The sequence below is a fragment of the Drosophila arizonae genome, chromosome 2, assembly GCF_054131065.1.
Source record: "Drosophila arizonae isolate 15081-1271.41 chromosome 2, UAZ_ARI_1.0, whole genome shotgun sequence".
Classification (NCBI taxonomy): Eukaryota; Metazoa; Arthropoda; class Insecta; order Diptera; family Drosophilidae; genus Drosophila; species Drosophila arizonae.
The window spans coordinates 33,570,412-33,592,398 of NC_142922.1; the positions used below are offsets into that span (position 1 = coordinate 33,570,412).

Below are 21,987 nucleotides of genomic sequence, written 5' to 3' on the forward strand. Positions count from 1 at the left end.
CTCACAATGTGAGCCTCACATGTATACATACATATACACATTCGAGAGAGCAGAGAGCATCGAGAGAGAGAGAGAGAGCAAGGGAAACATTGAGCATAGAGGGATCTTTTGTTCAAAAGTTGACCATCTCGGTCGAGCGCATGAAGCGAAATGATTGTGCGTTCGTATTTTTTCGTAGCTCGAACCTAAAAGTAAGGAGCCGAGCGAGTCCAAAGCTGTCTGGGGTGCTAAAGCCTCAAAAAAAGCGTGCAAAAAGCTTTCCACTAGTTGTCTAGTCTATGTGTTCTCTGGTTAGTGGTACGGCGTAGTTTAAATCGCTAAACGCTCATGCTATCGCATAATTTGGTTTGGCACAGAATTCCTAGGTTGATGGGAGCAATTAATGTGTGATTTGCCACAAAGAGGAAAAGTGCTGTTGGTTGTTGCTGTGGTGTTTGTTAGAGTTTGCCCAAAATCTTCTTTCTGTGCCCATCCAATTCGTGCACATTAGTTTTTTTTTTTTTTTTGTTGACAAACGAGACCTGTTGTTCGTGGTATGAGCCACGAAATGATTTCGATAGATTGTATGATATAAAATCATGTATCGATACTTGTAGCTGACTAACTAATAAAGCAAGTGCACTTCCTATTACTTTTATAGGTATTTTTAAATTGCATGATTTTTATGACATCTAACAGATGCACCCTTTAAAATGGGTCCATTTAGCCAGTATATGTATGTATGTACATACACATGCTTCTTATTAAAAAGGTAAATTTCACCTGTATATGTGCAGGGACAAGGGATCGAAAATCGCATTCCAATTTGGCCACAGGGATTGATCAGGTACTACATTTTTAGCAAATATCATTCTGATTGGCAAACCCACGACCATTGAAACAAAATCATCTACTTAAATGTAAGCGCGCCTCTTCAATTAAAACCCAAAATCGTTCACACAATTCTAAGTTGTCGTAGGCACACGTCAATGCTCATGTCGCGTGCATACACATACATATAAACATACACACACGCACATACATATAAAGGCACTAAAATGCTTCTACAATGATTACCCCATCATTTGTGAGCATCGCGGCCCCTGCGTACACACAATCAAACATACATATTTCTGTAAGTGTGAGCACTTCACAAGATCGACCAAATTCAAATGCTAGGATTTCAAATTGCTACAGCCAGCAAGGGTTTTGCACACAGGCATACAAATGCTCATAGTGCATGTAGCATACTGTAAGTGTGTGTGTGCATGCTCGTCGCGAAAACATTTTCATTATGCGCACCAACGCTTTCATATTCTTCCGACAAATAATAACGAAAACGCATGGCAAACGGCTTAAAGAGTTCGGAATATCCTTCACACAGAAGGGAAGGCATGGGTTCTTGCTGCTGCTTGTGCTCACATTGTGAGCCTCACATACATACATACATATACACATTTGAGAGAGCAGAGAGCATCGAGAGAGAGAGAGAGAGAGAGAGAGAGAGCAAGGAAAACATTGAGCATAGAGGGATCTTTTGTTCAACATTTGAGCATCTCGGTCGAGCGCATGAAGCGAAATGATTGTGCTTTCGTATATTTTAGTAACCCGAACCTAAAAGTGAGGAGCCGAGCGAATACGAAGTTGTCTGGGGTGTTAACGCTCGAAAAAAGAGTGCAAAACGCCTTACACTACGTGTCCGGCCTATGTGTTCTCTGGTTAGTGGCCATACGCAGTACGAGTTTGCTTTATTTTTTCGATAAATCATCTGATAACATTTTTATCGAGAAAAGTCGAAAAATTGATTTTGTTTTTTCAGCCTAATTTGAACACTTTTAGACCTGGAGTCTTGCGTTGTATATGAAGTTAATCGATACAAAGATTTTGTAATTTACAGATTTTTGATAACACGCCCCCTTTTCCCTTAATTTGTAAAAAACGCATTTTAAGTACTAGAGACTTGGGCTTTGGAATGTACACACATATTTACCATATGATTACGTTTTGAAAGTTTCATTAAGATCATATGTCTACAAAAGAAATTATTCAACAAATAAATTCTCTTAATATTGCCCACACTGCAGCGCAGCCCAAGCGCAGTCGCTGCTTACTGCGCAGTTGCAGAGCGCGTGCGTATAAGTGCATGTGTATGTATGTTTGCATAAAAGAAGTCCCGACTGATTAGAATACCAGCTTGGAGGGTTTAGGGTATCTCCTAGTCGAGCAGTCTCGACTAGAGCCTTCTTACTTGTTTTTTATCCGTTGGTCTATTTACAATCTGTCCTTTTGGACAATCAGTAAATTGTTTTGCAAAACATTGCAATAGGTGAACATTGGTGGTGGCTTAATATTAGCGGTATTACGAAACAAATATGTGAGGATAGTGTCTGTGGGTGGTGTGGTTGTGGATGACTTATACAATAACATGTGAGTTTGTGCGGTTTTTGGCAGTTTGCTTGGGCGACATGTATGAGAGTTGGGGAAGGTGCAGCTATAAGTTACTGATCCGCAATGTGCGGGAGATCTAGCGGGTGGTGTCTTCTTAGCCTTCTGGTTGTGGCGCTGGTGTGTACTTCCACGTTTGTGGTGTAGCTGTTGGCGTCAGAGATCAGTCTCAGGGCTCTGTTTTAGGAGCGTTGGATGATATCACATTGGTGGCGTTAGTGGTGCCCCAAATCAAGATCCATTATGTCCATAGGTTTTTTATAATGGTCTTGAATATGAGGAGCTTTACTCTTGTTTTTAGCTTTGATTTTTTGCCCAGTAGCCAGAAGAGTTTTTTCAGCTTCTCGTCCAGCTGCTTTCTTTTTAACTGTAGGTGGAGTTTTCATGTGAGACTTCTGTCGAGTGGAAGAACGAGATATTTTGCTGTTACGCTATCATGGATAGTAGAACCATCTAGCTGGACAGGAGGGCAATTTCCTCTTCTTAGTGTGAACGTTGTGTGTGTGGATTTTTCGCTAGTGACCATGACCATGTGCTGACTGGTCGAGCTGCTTTTGTAGTATATTGGAAGCGGTTTGTGGTGAGGCGTCGCTGGCTAGAAAGGCTGTGTCATTAGCGTAGGTGACGGTTAGTAGTCTGGCGTCCGGAACGATGGGCATACCAGCGGTGTAGAGCGTGTGAAGCACTGGGCCCAATACGCTTCCCTGGGGACTCCGGCTCTAACCTCTTTGATGTCGGACTTTTCGTCACCACATTTCACGTTGAAACTTCTGCTGACAACAAAAGATCTAAGGAGCATGTGGTAGGGTGCGGGGAGAGCTGCCTTGAGCTTAATGAGCAGTCCTGTGTACCAAACTCTGTCGGAAGCCTGTTTTACGACCAGAAACACCGCAGCGCAGTATTTCAATTCCTCATTTACTTCCAGTATTTTCTCAACGATCCTGTGGCACTTCTCTGGTGATATGAGGCGAGATTAGCTCCCAGGTTTCCCAGGTTTTTTGATCAGATTGATTTCGCATTTCCACTGGGTGGGGAAGTGTCCTAGCTGAAAGCATTTTTTGACAATGTTGAGGAGAAGCTCTAGGCCAGACTGCCGTAGGGCTTTAATGGCAGGTACATCGACTCCATCATATCCGGGCGACTTGGATGCTTTGAGCTTTCGGATTTCTGATGACAGCTCTTCTGCAGCAACTGCAGAAGTTGGGAGGGCCATCTGACAAGCAACGTCAAGGAAGCATCCTCGTTAAAGCACCCTGTAAAACGGGTGAATGCGTCGTGTAGGTGGTTAGCAAACGCCGCGGCTCTGTCGCTGTCGGATCTGCACCACATTCCATCTGCACGCTTGAATGGCTCTTTTTTGATCGCTGGCCTTTTGATGCTTTTGGTAACGCTCCAGAGATCGTGATGGGGGTGACCGGGTTCCACTTCTTCTAGGTACTGGTTAAGGGATTGCCTTCTCAAGTAGTACAGCAGCTCCTTGAGCTCTCCTCTTTTGCAGCCCGCTGGATCCAGACTGTTCTGCCAATGTGTAACCATTATTTGTATAACTGTATATTAGTGTTACGTTTGAACAGTCTACTTCTCTTGGAATGGGTGTAGGCAGGTATATTGACCAGAAGTTTGACGGCGCTGTGGTCAGAGCACAAGTCGATCGCGTTGCCAGTGACTCTTGTTGATTTGGTAGTTCAATTGTCTTTATACCGCTTATAATTGCCGCTCCTTTGCGGGCGGCGATATTTGGATGGTTCGCGTCGTAGCCATTAAGGGTAAAATAGGATTTGGGGGAACAGTGGGTTTCAGAAACAATGTTTTCAGGTAGTGCTCTATGTCTGGCCTGCTTTTCCACAGGCCCTGTCCACATTATACGCACTTAGGTGGTAGCTTGCAGTAGCTTTGGGAGTTCCCAAGTCCTTGGCAGCGATAGCACTGCAGCACGTCTTTGTTTTAGACCGGGAGCCCAACTTTTACAACGCATTGGCACATGCGAATAATGGCGAAGGTGTCCTTGTTGTTGCTGCTGCTTCTAAGCTGACAAAGAACATAAACATTGGCTTTTTGGTTGTTGCGGCTGATAGAGTTTTTGATCTCGATCCCACGTACAGCATGTCCTTTGGCAGCATTAAGATAAACCTTAAGCTTCGTGAAACTTTTCTTGTCGGAACGGTTTATCCGGACAACTTAACTCAAGTGGCAAGAAATGACTACAAGTCGCTAAAAATATATTTAAATGGGATTCGCAATATGGAAGTATACGATAAAGATAATAATTGTCACAAATTGGATAAAATACAAAACGCAAAAAGTATTCAGCTGCCTAAACACAAGTCTCTAGTATTTGAAACCCGCCTTTTACAAATTTAAGCGTGATGGGGTCGATATAGGGGTGGGGTGAATTTTAACAAATATCGAAATTCTATATATGTATATAGAAATATTCTTCTATATAAATAAATTCTATAAAGTACATACCTATGACTGTACACTATGACCACTGACCAGAGAACACATAGACTAGACATGTAGAACAAATTTTTCTACAGCAGAAAATGTTAAGTTGGTCGACCACTTTACTTCGTATTTGCTTGGCTCGGTCGCTGGAGGTTCGAGCAGTGAAAATATTGGACGACAAAAACAGTGCGCTGTGAGCGCTCAGACGAAATGGTCGTGATTATGTATGAAGCACATCTATGTGCCATTTGTCCTACTCTCTCTCTCAGTTCCTCTCTCTCGCTCTCTATGGTCGCTGAAATCATCACTCTCAGCGGCGCACAAAAATTGAAATTTTTGTTCGCGACGATCCCAGCTTTTTCCTTTTGAACGAAAGGTATACCTAAATCATAAAAGCGTTTGTAAGGTTCATGCAAACAAAATGTAGCGTTTCGATGTATATTCGTGGGAAGGGTATGAAAGCGTTGATACGCATAAAGAATATGATTTCGCGACGGGCAATCACACACACACTTGCAGTCTCTGGAAACATGTGTGAGCATTTGTGGCCTGCGTGCTTAACTCTTGCTGCCTGAGCAAATACAGTCTGTCAAGAATGAGTTGGCACACTGAAAAAAAATTGAATTTTTTGACTTTGGATGCAAATATCTAAGTCAATAATGCATAAAAATTATTTTTTTCAAATAGGAATATGTTTAATATTATTTCATTAATTTAAATATAAAAATAGAAAGCATAACATTCAATATGTAAAAAAAAAAACCAACAAAAACAAAGAATACTCATAAATAACAGTGTCAATAATGTGTTGGCACTGAGCGCTTTGCACATCTGCTTTGCTCTAATTCTTAGAAGTAACGGTATTTTACTGTTATCTGTTGATATTTTATGCATCTATGAACGTTTTCTTTTACATTTCTTGCCATTTGATTGTCAATTTTCGCTAGTTACGCATTTAAGCACAAATTTAATATTTTTTTAAAATGCCTGGAAAGCGATTAAGCTTTGAGATGGTGCAGCTCATCTATTACAACCACGAGATGGGCAAATCCGTTCCAGAATTGATGGACATGTTTTCTGTGCCCAGGAGAACGGTTTATAACGTTATAAACCGGGCCGAAAAAGAAAATAGGCTGCTTTTAAAGACGGGAGGAGGGCCGAAAAAAAAGATCACTGGACGAATAGAGCGTCTTATTCTCAGAAAAGTGAACGCTAATCCGCATATTTCTGTAAGATGTCTTGCTAAAGAGCTGAAGCAAGAATGTGGCATAGATGTCTTACATGAAACGGTACGCAAAGCCCTCATGAGCCATGAGTACAGTTCGAGAGTAGCGCGGAAAAAGCCTCTGTTATCAAAAGCAAATATCGAAAAGCGTTTAACTTTTGCTGTTAACATGGCTTGTTACCCCGCAGAATATTGGGAGGACGTCATATTCTGTAATGAAACAAAAATGATGCAGTACTATAATGATGGTCATCCCAGGGTATGGCGCAAGCCATTAACGGCTCTTGACAGCAAAAATATTATTCCCACTATTAAATTTGGCAAATTATCGGTGATGATATGGGGGTGTATATCAAGCAAGGGAGTCGGAGAAATTGCATTCATTGAAAGCACAATGAATGCAGATCAGTACCTCCAAATTTTGAGAGCAAATTTGAGAGCAAGTGCGGCTAAATTCGGCTTTCTGAATGGCAACAAGCCAAATTTTAAATTTTATCAGGACAACGATCCGAAGCATAAAGAACTCACTGTTCGCACTTGGCTGCTGTACAACTGTGGCAAAGTGATTGACACACCCCCCCAGAGCCCTGACCTTAACCCGATTGAGCATGTGTGGGCATACTTGAAAAAGAAAGTTGGAAAAAGGAATCCTAAGAGCCGCACACAACTCAAATCAGCTATAATTGAGGAGTGGGAAAAAATCCCTCTTGATTTAATTAAAAACCTTATAGCTTCTATGAAAAAACGCCTTCAACATGTTTTAAATGCCCAGGGAGGCCACACAAAATATTAAAATTATGTTAATTAATCATATTTTAGCTTTAATTTTAAGTTAAGATTCATAGATTGTAAGTGTGCCAACACATTATTGACACTGTTATTTATGAGTATTCTTTGTTTTTGTTGGTTTTTTTTTTACATATTGAATGTTATGCTTTCTATTTTTATATTTAAATTAATGAAATAATATTAAACATATTCCTATTTGAAAAAAATAATTTTTATGCATTATTGACTTAGATATTTGCATCCAAAGTCAAAAAATTCAATTTTTTTTCAGTGTGCCAACTCATTCTTGACAGACTGTATATAATAATTATATTGGTCATTGGTCGGTCTTACAGACTGTCATATCCACTTCATACAGATGTACATATGTACATACATATGTATATTATTATACTAATTCATGTTTATAAATGCATATATCGATAAAATACAGTAATTATATATAATTAAAATTAGTTTGAACACATTTTCAACCGAAGAGATGATCGTAGATACTAATAAGTTTATTAAATGCTATGGTAACATTAAGGGGACATAGACATATATTACTAACTCAAGATGTACTCATTATTGCCAAAATTACTGATGTAAGTCATGAAGGCTCATTTGACAGTCACTCTACAATTGAAACCATACAAAATTGACAAACTAGTAAATCGCCAGACAATTGTCATCCTATCTCATACATACATACACATACATATGTATACAAATGTATGTGATCACTCAAAGGCCAATCAACGGTAAATTTTGGGCATTACAATTTGCTCAGGCAGCAAGAGTTACGTACGCAGGCCACAAATGCTCACACATGTTTCCAGAGACTGCAAGTGTGTGTGTGATTGCCCGTCGCGAAATCATATTCTTTATGCGTATCAACGCTTTCATACCCTTCCCACGAATATACATCGAAACGCTACATTTTGTTTGCATGAACCTTACAAACGCTTTTATGATTTAGGTATACCCTTCGTTCAAAAGGAAAAAGCTGGGATCGTCGCGAACAAAAATTTCAATTTTTGTGCGCCGCTGAGAGTGATGATTTCAGCGACCATAGAGAGCGAGAGAGAGGAACTGAGAGAGAGAGTAGGACAAATGGCACATAGATGTGCTTCATACATAATCACGACCATTTCGTCTGAAGGCTCACAGCGCACTGTTTTTGTCGTCCAATATTTTCACTGCTCGAACCTCCAGCGACCGAGCCGAGCAAATACGAAGTAAAGTGGTCGACCAACTTAACATTTTCTGCTGTAGAAAAATTTGTTCTACATGTCTAGTCTATGTGTTCTCTGGTCAGTGCTATGACGCTAGCTTTAAAGATTTAGCAGATATCAATTTTTTACCGATGTTCAATGTTTTTAAACGATACAAAATAACGGGACGAGTTATCGATTTTTGAAGAAAAACTCAAGCCGCGTTTCCTTCCTTTCAGATAAAATAATCCAACAGTACAAGCATGGAGAATTCCAATTTCGAACATCTTACAATAAATATTACGCTGAGACGACGCCGTGTTTTACTCTATAAGTTTGTTTTAATATTATATTATGCCTAAAGGTTAAATGTGAAGATTTGGTCAAACTCTCTAGGAAATTTACTCAAAAACTAGAATATAATGGAAAAGCCGTTCTCCATTAGTTGACAAAGATAAATACAAATTTAACGGTTAAAGAAAACATCTGCGTATCACAAATATGGTTGTTGATATTTACCAGACCGGTTCAGCAAATCTTAAAGTAAAATACTCCACCAACCGGATTGACTTCCAAGCAATAAAGTTAATCGAGTACAGTTGATAGATATGTTCTATTTAAAGGTCCTGATGTGTAACTCTATATATGCAGTGTACAGGTAACATAAAAAGCCCACTGATCATTATGGTGACATTGGAGTTTAGAGCAGGACAATGCGTCTATCATTCAGAAACTCAGAAAACAGCCCCGACTAAATACGATAGAAAATCTCAACTGGATTACAGCAATCAGCCGAATTTAGCTTAATTATTTTACTTTCTAATACTTTCTAAAGTATTCTTTTTTAATCTCTCATATTTTTTTTTATTACTTGATGTATTTCGAAAACATTTTTTTTTTTTTAACATTTGTCCAGTTTTTATATTAAACGTAGTGTCCCATTTACTTATTTCGTATACTTCACATAGATATTGTCAAACGATGTAAAGGAAGCACAATATGAATATATTTGAATGAAATACAATTTTTGATGGCTCTTTTAAACAAATATAAGTGGACACGATTAATTTTTTTTAAATACAAGCAGTAATTAAAATCGTCTATAATTTGAGTGCTGCTGATGATTTCCTCTATGTGGAGGTCGGGCGTACGGATGCCTTGGTCCATTATTATTATAACGATTTTGATAATTTGAATCATTATATCTTGGTTGGTATGGTCTCTGATGGTAATTTTGGTTTGGATTATAGCCTGCAATATACAAAAATAAAATGAAGTTTAGAAGCCACAATATTTATTATTAGACAAGTTATCTGTTTGGCCGGCTGGGCGACTATGAGATGCCCTGATTCCTGCGAAGGGTCGAATCACTTGACTCTTATTTTATAAATACATATTAATCAACTAATTTACTTCATACATATTAATTTAAAATGTTTATGTTTATGTTTAGGCAAAAGAAGGACTAAGTAGAGTACAAGAAAGAAACCCATTGAAATTGGAAAATCCGGGTACAATGGTTTTGTTGAAATGTATGTAACAGTCAGAAGGAAGCGTGGCAGACCCCACAAAGTATATATATTCTTGATCAGGGCGACAAGCTGAGTCGATTTGGCCCTGTCCGTCTGTCTGTCCGTCCGTCCGTCCGTACGTCCGTATGTATGAATATAAGAGCTAGAGATTTGAAATTGTTTTTCCTAGTTATTTAATTATACCTTACACCTTTAGAGCTACAGTCTCCAAATTTTATATAATTTCGGTTTTTGTTGTAATTTATCCCCCACCCGAATATCCACCCCCTCACCCTCACCTTTTTAAAAGGTGTATTTCAAGTACTAGAGTTTCATGAGCATAGCTCAATAAGAAAAGTTATTAAACAATTAAATTTAATAGTAAGCCCAAACTGCTGCCAATGCGTGCTTGCATCCCTATGTTTTTCTGTGTATGAATGTGTGTGTGTTTCTTGTGTAAGCAGAAAGACTCGAAGAATTATTGTGAAATATCAATTCTTCGAAAGGTTTAGTTTTTTTTTTTTTTTTGCGTACCTTGTATTGGATTATTATAATTTACACAATTCCTCCCATTGTTTTGGTAACCCATACTTTGTCCATTGTCGGTTCTTTGACTTCGTATATTGGATGATACTAATCGATGACCGCCGGGAGGAATGTAAGCTCTTTGCGAATGTACTCCAAAACCTAATGTAAAATGAAATACAAGGAATATAAGTTTATTTTCATTGCAGTCAATATTAATATTCCAATCAATTCAAAATGTAAATATATTGTAAAGAAGTTTTCTACTGGCCGGGGTAAAACTCTCAGTCTCCACCAGGGGGAAGAAGAAATTTAGTAAATAGCCGGGACAGAGGAATGAGAAGGGATAGTGGACCGAGATGGCCGAGTTAGCCGTGTTTGGGCCACAAAATCTCTTGCTGGAAGCCAGCCTTCACTCAGCTCTGGCGTATAACGCTCGGAGCAGGGTCACGTCGCACCCACATTGTACTAGTGCGCTACACTTGTTATTCCCGAAGCCCGATGGCCAGCCCTAGATAACAACGGGCCAACTGATCATCGTTTCGACCCAGCTCTGGTGTATAACACTCGGAGCAGGATCACGTTGCACCCACTATGAGCTATGACCGGATGCCCAGAAGTGCTAGCGATAGCTAGTCTAGCACACAGCCAAGCTGACTGTTACCACGATTCAGCTCCGATGTATAACACTCGGCTTTGAGTCGCGTAACCAATGCTGCGGGCTGCGGCGAGACACCTGTGAGGAAAGAAAACCCAGCTGCCTAGCACACCCCCAAGCTGACCATCGCACAGTGGGCGATTTGGTCGGCCAACAATTTTGCAAAAATGGTAATTTTTATATTATTTGGACCCTTCAATGCACAATATTTAATAATATTTTGCACCTTAAAAATTTTTGTTGTTTTTTTTTTATACCCTGAACCCATTTTCAATGGGAAATCAGGGTATAATGGTTTTGTTAAATGTATGTAACAGGCAGAAAGAGGCGTCCGTCCGTCTTTCAGTATGTTTGAACGCGTGGATCTCAGAAGATATAAGAGCTAGAGACTTGAAATTTTTTTTCCTAGGTCCGTGTATAGCACGCGCATATCGAGTTTTGCTTTAAATATCGATAAATTGCCCCGTTATTTTGTTATCGATTTATTGAAAACCAGTAATAAATTTATATCTCCTACATCTATAAAGCTAGAGTCTGTATACTTATATGCATTTTACACAATTTCGTTTTTTGTCAAAATTCACCCCCCACCTCTAATTCACCCCCTCACCGTCATGTTTGTAAATGACGTATTTCAAATACTAGAGAGTTTTGCTTTGGCAAATACATACATATGCATGATATAATGATAATCTTAACAAGTAAGAAAGCTCTAGTCGAGACTGCTCGACTACGAGATCCCCTGAACCCTTGGAGTAATAGCTATTTCAATAATTTTTCGCGTCTTTCAGCTTACACAAGAAACACGCACACACACACACACACACAAACATTTACATACATACACAAACATTTACATACATATACACACACAAGCATAAACACGCATGGGGGGCAGTGAGCGCTTACTATGAGAACTTTATTGCTTAATAACGTTTTTTGTGGACGTACGATCTTGATGAAACTGATTATGATTATGATTATAACATGAATATGCATGTAATTGCCAAAGCACAAGTCTCTAGTATTTGAAATACGCTTTTTACAAATTTAAGGGTGGGGGTAAATTTTAACAAAAACCGAAATTGTATAAATTGCATATAAGCATACATTAAAAATTTGGAGACACTAGCAATAAAGGTGCAGAAGATATAATTTTAAACTGGTTTTCGATAAGGTTTTTTGTCGATAAAAAAAGATCGGGATGAGTTATCGATTTTTAATGATAAACTTGATATGCGCGCTGTAATTACGGACATTTTAAAAAAATTTGAAGTCTCTAGCTCTTATATCTTCTGAAATCGACGCGTTCATACATACGGACAGACAGGGCAAAATCAACTCAGCTCGTCGCCCTGATCAAGAATATATATACTTTGTGGGGTCTGTCACGCCTCCTTCTCCCTGTTACATACATTTCAACAAAACCATTATATCCTGATTTCCCATTGAAAATGGGTTCAGGGTATAAGAACGTTGTAGTCGGGCGTTACCGACTGCGGAATACTCATTCACATCCCATCAACAATTTAGTAGTTAAGTTTCGCTCTAATACTGTAGAATATACAGTTTTTCCGATTTGCCACGCCCATACTGGGCGTAGACACCTCATTTTTGGTCAGTTCTTAGAACTTGATAACGGTACCCTAACTACGAAGTTTGGGAGCGGTTATGAACATTTTTTTTGCTTTCGGGTACGGATAAAATTTTGAACTTTTGACCGTGGGCGGATCGGCCTGGGTGCAAAAAAGTCGGCCCGTGCCCAACTCTACTTTAGACTTTAAAGAATCATTACATTAGTTGACGTGCAAAATTTCAGCGTTCTAGCTGTAAAACTCTTGGAGATGCAGTTTTATCCGATTTGCCACGCCCCCAATGGGCGGAGATATATCCGCCATAGCTTGTGATCTAGGGTGGTCGACACGGACCTACAAACCAAACTTCAGCTTTCTAGCTCGTCAACTAACATGATTTCTGGATTATCGGAAAATGCATTTTCCGATTTGCCACGCCTTTATAAATCGGAGATATACACGAGTATGTGTTCCAAATCTCAAGTCTCTAGCTTCAATAGCGCCGAAATTAACTGCGTTCATACGGACAGACGGACGATTCACTTTCGTGAACGAATATAAAAAGGCTTAGTGCCAACATTAATTCACAAGTTTTGTGAGCCTTTCACTGTAAAATAAAAAATTATCTTCATATGTACAATGTAATTTCAATTTCAAAAAGAAGCATACCATACAGTACTCAATAATATGCTTATTATTAAATATACTTATACTTATTATTGAAAAATACATACATATGTATATTCTTTAAAATATTATTTAACACCCGATATGTAAAATAATACTCTTCGTTTCTTCTTCGAAAACAGTTTTAAATAATATAAAGTATGAATTCTTATGGGCATTACCGATAACTGGTCCATTTTTGTTATTATCCGATTGTATGACTTGAGGAGGGTCCACAGCGTTAGGAAGCCTTTTAGCTAGAAAAGTAAAGTCCTCGTCATATTTGGGATCCTTGTACACAGTGGTTATAACTTCATTTTTAACAATATCAGGTAAGCCCGGAATCGGAGACTTCAAAAAACTAAAAAGAAAAAAAAAAAAAAAAATTAATGTTTCATTGATTTTATTATACATATTTTACACAGGAAGAATAATAGATTACTATTGTTTACTTGAATACTACATTCATTATTACCAACTAATATTTTAAACACATTTTTCTGTAAATTATTTCAATTTTAATTTTATTTTTATTTTGCCACTAATAATTCGAACAGCATTTTTCTTTTTGCAGTGCGCAAAGTTTAACACATTATATTTTCGATTCTACTTAAGATACCGCATACTGATTTTTGATGTCTTAAAGAGAAATGTATTCTCTTGACGATGAAAAAGAATAAATTAACTTAATCTGGGCTATTTGGTAGCCAATCTAAAACCTCCATTTGATTCCAGCCAATTTTACTTCGTTTGGCTGTGCGCGGTGATGCTCCCACCTACTGAAAAGTTCCAGTTCTGGTATTGATATTGATAGCATCAAACTATCTTCTAAAATATTAATGTATATTTCAGTATTACCCGTCCCTTCAATGAAATGCAGTTCTCCTAATCCTTTGGCAGACATACATCCCCATACCATAGTCTTCGCAGGAAACTTTGCTCATCATTTCATTCATTTCATTTCATCATTTCAATAAATGCTCATTTGCTTATTACATGTCAAACATTTGTTACCCTAACCTGTCAAATGCTGTAACTATTTATGTGTGCGTTCAGAAATTTATTCTGTGCAAAATATCTCTAAAGTTCAGGTAGATATTGTTAAATTTGTTTGTTTTAGACATTAATTTGTGTAAATTATTTATTAAATTAAAGATTTATTCTACAGGTTAACAAAAGTGTAATGCGTAATGCAATTAGGCAACGGAATATCGCGAGTCAATTATCTGACAAGAACGAGAAATCAACCGAGAATAGCGCCGCGTTGGTATGGAGCAAACACAAGAGCTGACCCGGCGAATTTCGTACCGCCTAACAGTCAAAGAATGTCGTGTTACCTTTTAGCGGAACTAATTTAGGCTTTGATGAACGTAATACAATAATACAATACAATATTGATATAGGCGAAGTTCGCCGGGTCAGCTCTTGTCTTTGTTGTTGTTGTCAATAAACAAACCTTTTTTTTTTCATCGTTAAGAGAATAAAATAAGGGCTCATAAATTGTTATGTGTGATTTTTAGTAGTATTGACAATATAATGTGTTGAGCATTGCGCACTGCAAAACAAGGAAGCTGTTCGAATTATTAGTGGTTGGGGCTCGAGGCTCAGGACATAATGGTATTGTGAAAAAACAGTAACATTAATATTTAATTTTTCTAACTTCAAATCAAATAAAAAATGTAATGCGAATTAATGTCAACTATTAAAAACAAGTAAGAAGACTCTAGTCGAGACTGCTCGACTAGGAGATACCCTGAACCCTCTAATCTGATATTCTAATCACTCTGCACTTCTTTTCGGCACACATACATACACACGCACGTATTAGAACACGCTCTGCTAACTGTGCAATAAGCAATGACTGCGCTTTGACTGCGCTTCAGTGTGGGCAACATTATAAGAATTTATTTGTTGAATAATTTAATTTCTAGACGTACAATCTTAATGAATTTTCCAGGGCGTAATCATATGGTGAAAATGTGTGTACATTCCAAAGCACACGTCTCTAGTACTTGAAATTCGCCTTTTACAAAGGTGATGGTGAGGGGATGGATATAGGGGTGGGGGGTAAATTTCGCCAAAAACCGAAATTGTATTAAATGCATATCAACATACATTTAAAATTTGGAAACTCTAGCTCTAAAGGTGCGGAAGATATAATTGAATAACTAGCTTTAGATAATGTTTTTGATCGATAATAAAATATCGGGAGTAGTTATAGAGTTTATAGTTTATAGTTTTAAATTTCAAGTCTCTAGCTTTTATATCTTCTGAGATCGACGCGTTCAAACATACAGACATACGGACGGACGCCTCCTTCTGCCTGTTACATACATTTAACAAAACCATTATACCCTGATTTCCCATTTTCAATGGGTTCAGGGTATAACAAGTAACAACGTTGCAGTCGGGCGTTACCGACTGCAGAATACTCATTCACATCCCAACAACAATTTAGTAGTTAAGTTTCGCTCTAATACTGTAGAAAATACAGTTTTTTTGATTTGCCGATTTACCACGCCCCTACTGCGCGTAGACACCTCATTTTTGGTCAGTTCTTAGAACGTGATAACTGTACCCTAACTGCAGAGTTTGAATGCTTACCCTCAAAAATATTGTGAAAATTACAAGGTATTTTTTGATATGCCACGCCCCAGGAGTAAAAATTATGTTTGGGTCATCGATAAAAGAGGTTACTGGTAACTTAAATATCTAAATTTGAAGCTTCTAGCTATTATACTTTAGGATATATCAACTTTTGCCGTTTGCTAAGCCCCCTGTGGGCGGACATATATCGGACAAAACTTTTTGGTCTTGGGGGATCAGCCCAATTTGAGGTCTCTGGCATCAACAGTGTTCAAAATATAGCAGAATTTAAATAATCACTATATCTTCAGGTCCGGTTTGCCACGCCCCCAATGGGCGTAGACTTATAATTTTGTCTTTAGACTTTATAATTTGGGCGGATTGGGAAAATTTTAACACTTTATAAATCGGAGATATACACGAGTATGTGTTCCAAATTTCAAGTCTCTAGCTTCAATAGCGCCGAAATAGATTGCGTTCATACGGACAGACGGACGGTCAGACGGACGGACAGCAAGACGCACATTGCACAAAACCAATATACTAATTCAGTTTCGTGAATGAGTATAAAAACGCATTCTGTGTATCCCACGTACGTTTTGCAAATATATCAAAAAATCGAGAAAAAAATACATAATTAACCAAAAAATATATCCCGATATAAATATGTTTTAAACAAAAAATATCGATATATTAACATTTCGATATATTTTCGACATTTAGTACGGTTCAAAACTTCTATTTCGATATATTGAAAAATATAAATGAAAGAAAAAACTCATTCAATTACAAAATGTAATATAGTTATATTTATGTATATGTATGTACATATTTATTGCAAAAACTAATGACATGATGCACTTTGACTAGATGCAATTGAGAAAATTAAATATTTTTAAACAATAAGAATTTGGAGTCGAACCCGCGACCTCTCGATCGAGCGTCGCGCTGCTAGTCACAACTCCACTCCACTTCTGAAAAGTTTGATGGCAATACTGAAATAGATTCAGTGTCGCAACGCCATCTAGCAAATCTAAACTAAACTAAATGCTGATGCGATTCTAAGAATGTGCTCGAATAAGTTTGAATGTATATGTGCACACGCATAGGAAAACTGTTGTAGCTGCTGCACGGTGCGTTTGTTAATTGGCCAAATATTTTGTTGTTTTTCAACGTCGATAAACTTACTTGAATTTAATGAAACTTTCAGCATATGATCTACATATTCTATTGAAAATTTGACAAATTAAAAAAAATGGCAAATTATTCACACTTAGTTATACTGACATCACTGGGGAGACCAGGAGATACCCTGAACCTTCAAAGCTAATAATCTTATCATTCTGCTCTTATGCATGTGCATAAACTCATACATACACATTTCTTTACACACACGTATAAGCACACACTCTATGACTGCGACTGCGCTTGGCCTCACCTTGGGCAATATTATGAGAATTTATTTGTAATAAGACTAATGTGTGAATCTTCTAAAGCACGAGTCTCTAGTACTTAATGATATATTTTTATACCCTGAACCCATTTTCAATGGGAAATCAGGGTATAATGGTTTTGTTGAAATGTATGTAACAGGGAGAAGGAGGCGTGGCAGACCCCACAAAGTATAGATATTCTTGATCAGGGCGACGAGCTGAGTTGATTTGGCCCTGTCCGTCTGTCTGTCCGTCTGTCCGTATGTATGAACGCGTCGATTTCAGAAGATATAAGAGCTAGAGACTTCAATTTTTTTTTAAATGTCCGTAATTACAGCGCGCATATCAAGTTTATCATTAAAAATCGATAACTCATCCCGATCTTTTTTATCGATAAAAAACCTTATCGAAAACCAGTTATAAAATTATATCTTCTACACCTTTATTGCTAGAGTCTTAAAATTTTTAATGTATGCTTATATGCAATTTATACAATTTCGGTTTTTGTTAAAATTTACCCCCCACCCTTAAATCACCCTCACCCTCACTTTTGTAAAAAGCGTATTTCAAACACTAGAGACTTGTGCTTTGGCAATTACATGCATATCTATGTTAAATTCATAATCTGAAAGTTTCATGAAGATCGTATGTCCACAAAAAAAGTTATTAAGCAATTAAGTTCTCATAGTAAGCGCTCACTGCCGCCCATGCGTGTTTATGCTTGTGTGTGTATATGTATGTAAATGTTTGTGTATGTGTATGTATGTGTTTGTGTATGTGTGTGTGTATGTGTGTGTGTGTATGCGTTTGTGTGTGTATGCGTGTGTGTGTGTATGCGTGTGTGTGTGTGTGTATGTGTGTCTGTATGCGTGTGTGTGTATGTATGCCTGTGTGTGCGTACGTGCGTGTATGTGTGCGTGTTTCTTGTGTAAGCTGAAAGACGCGAAAAATTATTGAAATATCTATTGCTCCAAGGGTTCAGGGGATCTCGTAGTCGAGCAGTCTCGACTAGAGCTTTCTTACTTGTTTTGTTTTATTTTTAGACTCATTCACGAATGTGAAATGAGTATATTGGTTTTGTGTAATGTCCGTCTTGCTGTCTGTCCGTCCGTCTGTCCGTCTGTCCGTCCGTCCGTCTGTCCGTCTGTCCGTCTGTCCGTATGAACGCAATCTATTTCGGCGCTATTGAAGCTAGAGACTTGAAATTTGGAACACATACTCGTGTATATCTCCGATTTATAAAGTGTTAAAATTTTCCCGATCCGCCCACTAGGGGCGTGGCAAATCGGAAAATGCATTTTCCGATATACCAGAAATCATGTTTGTTGAAGATCTAGAAAGCTGAAATTTGGTATGTAGGTCCGCGCCGATCACCCAAGATCACAAGCTATGGCGGATATATCTCCGCCCATTAGGGGCGTGGTAAATCGGATAAAACTGTATCTCCTAAAGTTGTAAACCTAGAATGCTGAAATTTTGCATGTAAGCTGATGTTTTAATTCTATGAAGATAGGTGAAAAAATTATATGAAGATATAGTGATTTTTCGAATTCTGCTATATTTTAGGCACTATTGATGCTAGAGACCTAAAATTTTGTATATATACGCGGGTTGACCACCCACGTCCAACGAGCTATGGTAGATATATGTCCGCCTATAGGGGGCGTGGCAAACCGCAAAATTTTATATCTCCTACAGTTTAAGAGCTAGAAGAGGATAGTTAAGTTACTGGTGGCCTCCTCTATCGATGCCCCAAAAATATTTTTAAGCCTCTTTAGGGACGTGGCATATCGAAAAATACCCTGTAATTTTCACATTTTTTGAGCGTAAGAATTCAAATTTTACATTTAGGTAACCGGTTGCTCGTTCTAAAAACTGGCTAAAATTGAGGAGTCTACGGCCATTAGGGGCGTGGCAATCGGCATTTACATTTATGTATATGTACACATAAGTAGGCTTAATAGGCATTGATAGCACGGAAGGAAACATTTTTATAAAATTAATAAAATATAAACAAGTAAAAAAGCTCTAGTCGAGACTGCTCGACTACGAGATCCCCTGAACCCTTGGAGCAATAGATATTTCAATAATTTTTCGCGTCTTTCAGCTTACATAAGAAACACGACACGAACTGCGAACTGCGAACTGCGACACACATACACTCACACATGCATACACACACAAACGCACACACAGGCACACATACACACACACGCATACAGACACACATACACACACACATACACACACAAGCACCCACGCATAAACACGCATGGGCTGCAGTGTGCGCTTACTATGAGAACTTAATTGTTTAATAACTTTTTTTATGGACATACGATCTTCATGAAACATTTTTAGATTATGATTATAACATAAATATACATGTAATTGCCAAAGCACAAGTCTCTAGTATTTGAAATACGCTTTTTACAAAAGTGAGGGTGAGGGGGTGAATTTAGAGGTGGGGGGTAACTTTTAACAAAAACCGAAATTGTATAAATTGCATATAAGCATACATTAAAAATTTTGAGACTCTAGCAATAAAGGTGTAGAAGATATAATTTTATAACTGGGTTTCGATAAGGTTTTTTATCGATAAAAAAAGATCGGGATGAGTTATCGATTTTTAATGATAAACTTGATATGCGCGCTGTAATTACGGACATTTTTTAAAAATTTGAAGTCTTTAGCTCTTATATCTTCTGAAATCGACGCGTTCATACATACGGACAGACGGACGGACGGACAGACGGACAGACAGACGGACAGGGCCAAATCAACTCAGCTCGTCGCCCTGATCAAGAATATATATACTTTGTGGGGTCTGCCACGCCTCCTTCTGCCTGTTACATACATTTCAACAAAACCATTATACCCTGATTTCCCATTGAAAATGGGTTCAGGGTATAAAAAGCTAAAATAACAAAAATTTGCAATGTACAAAAAAGCGTTTTCAGCGGGATTTGAACTCGCACCCAACCCAAACAGCATGATTGTCAGAATAGCTAAAATAAAGATCGCCGGCGCTTCAGCCTACAGCACCACCGCGTCGTTTCGATCAAGAGTAGTTAAAACGAAATCACATTATTGCTATAACGCCGCATAGCAAAGAAAAGCCAGTGTAGCGGCTGGAAATTCAAAAACAATGCAGACAAATCAATCGCAACGGGATTCTTAGAATATGCTAGAGCATGCATTTATGTGTACATACATACACACATACAAATGAGCGCGTGTATAAGGCTGGAATGCTTGATGCTATGCGTGCACGCTTACATATATAATTATATATACATATGTATGTATTTGCGTATACATATGTATTTGAGGGCTATTTAAGAAGAAACAAATTTAAACTTATAAAATTATTCGACTAAGAAAATGAAAAGTATTAAGTGCCATTCAGTCAAGCTCGCAGTTTCCCAATAAAATATCTATTTTATAAAAAACGAAATATGTATGAAAAAATAAAAAAAATAACACAGTAAAGGTTCGAACCTCCCCTACTCTAACATTACTTGCGTCGCCCTTAGCAGCCGCGCCACTGCTTTGCTCGAGCCATCAGTTACTAAAATAGAATAGCTTAATAAGAGAGCGTCATCAGACACAACTACAGTAACGGCTAGAAAGTCCAGAAATCAATCGAAATTCTAAGAATGTGAGAAAAGGCGCGCTTCTGTCTGTACGCATAGAATAGACGATGAGTGTGTGCATAAGCATAGGAAAATCGCGCTGATCTGCTGTTAGCTTGAAGCCGGTATCCAATGTATGGATATAAATATATAATAAAAATCAAAATTGTATAAATTATATATGTATGTAATTTGAATGCAATAGCTATCGATGATTTTCCAATTTTAATGGCATCATGCCGTGTTTTTTACTGCGCACTAGACTTGAAAATTGCACTATATACTCTGGTTGACAGCGCTTGGGCTGTGAATGAGTCTTCTGCTATCGGTATCGCCCGATTGCAACGTTCTTACTTGTTTTTTTTAATAGTAGGCAAAGTGGGTATGGTATCCAAAATCTATAAATTACAAAATCATTGTATTTATAAAATCTACTAGTTGTTCCGGCGAACTTCGTACCGCCTAACAGTCTCTATATGTATAAAACAAAGTCGAGTTTGTTACAAAACTTATAATTCGAGATCTGCCGCACCAATTTTCATGGTTTTTGATTTGTTGACAACAATGATTGATTTTACCATTCAATGGATTAATCATTTTGGTATTAAAGTGATATCCATCGTCTCCTTGCCAAAACATCAGCGGGTATTGTAAAGCGTCATATGAACGATGCGTTTCAGATATTCTTTTTAGTTGCCCAGTACTGCGTCGTGTAAGCACAATATCGCGTGCTTCCAAGCTTTCACCAACCATCAGGATTGCCACTTCATCGATTGTTGGAGCATTAAATGTGCGTTCATATGTTCCAGCTGGTCTTTTATCTGCTCTGATTACCACTTTATAGTCATCTCTTGGCATGCGCTCTAAAGCAGTCTTGAACAGCTTGACCAATGCATGATGTTCGTGAAGCATTTGCTGCAAATCTTGGAGAATTGCTCTTTTCCTAGCTGTGTTGATTTCTTGACGTTGGTCAAGTTGTTCTTCCATATTGCCCATGAACTATATTTGCAAGAATTTATGCTGTGCATCTTCGATAGGTTGCAATGATCCAATGCGATGGCAAATCTGGCCTTGAATTTTTAAATTCAAAGCCATAGTTATAGTTAGATTTACAAACACTTTTTACATAAATCTAACAAACTACATTATTCCAAATTTTTTTTTTTTTTATCATTTTTTTTTTAATCATAGAAAATAAAATTTTTAACGTAAATTACCTTAACTGTCGGATTATATCCGTCTCCAATAATTTCCGCCCCAAATGAAGTCATTTAGAAACAGGCATCGTATTTTTGAGTGCTCGCTAGAAAATGTCGTGAT

The 21,987-nt window shown here is 37.9% G+C and overlaps 1 protein-coding gene across 4 annotated transcripts in view; it reads right to left on the reverse strand.

Annotated features, from left to right (window-relative positions):
• Positions 1–9,066: 9,066 nt before the first annotated feature.
• Positions 9,067–21,987, reverse strand: part of Rat1 (5'-3' exoribonuclease 2 Rat1) — a 42,910-nt gene continuing 29,989 nt past the window's right edge. For all 4 annotated transcript variants that reach the window (XM_089461905.1, XM_089461906.1, XM_089461904.1 and 1 more), the window contains 3 exons: positions 13,199–13,377; positions 10,128–10,280; positions 9,067–9,333 (listed from right to left, as the gene is read on the reverse strand). In XM_089461905.1, the coding sequence (XP_089318031.1) occupies positions 9,173–9,333; positions 10,128–10,280; positions 13,199–13,377 (493 nt within the window). In that variant the 3' untranslated portion in view covers positions 9,067–9,172. The remainder of the gene's footprint in view (positions 9,334–10,127; positions 10,281–13,198; positions 13,378–21,987) is intronic.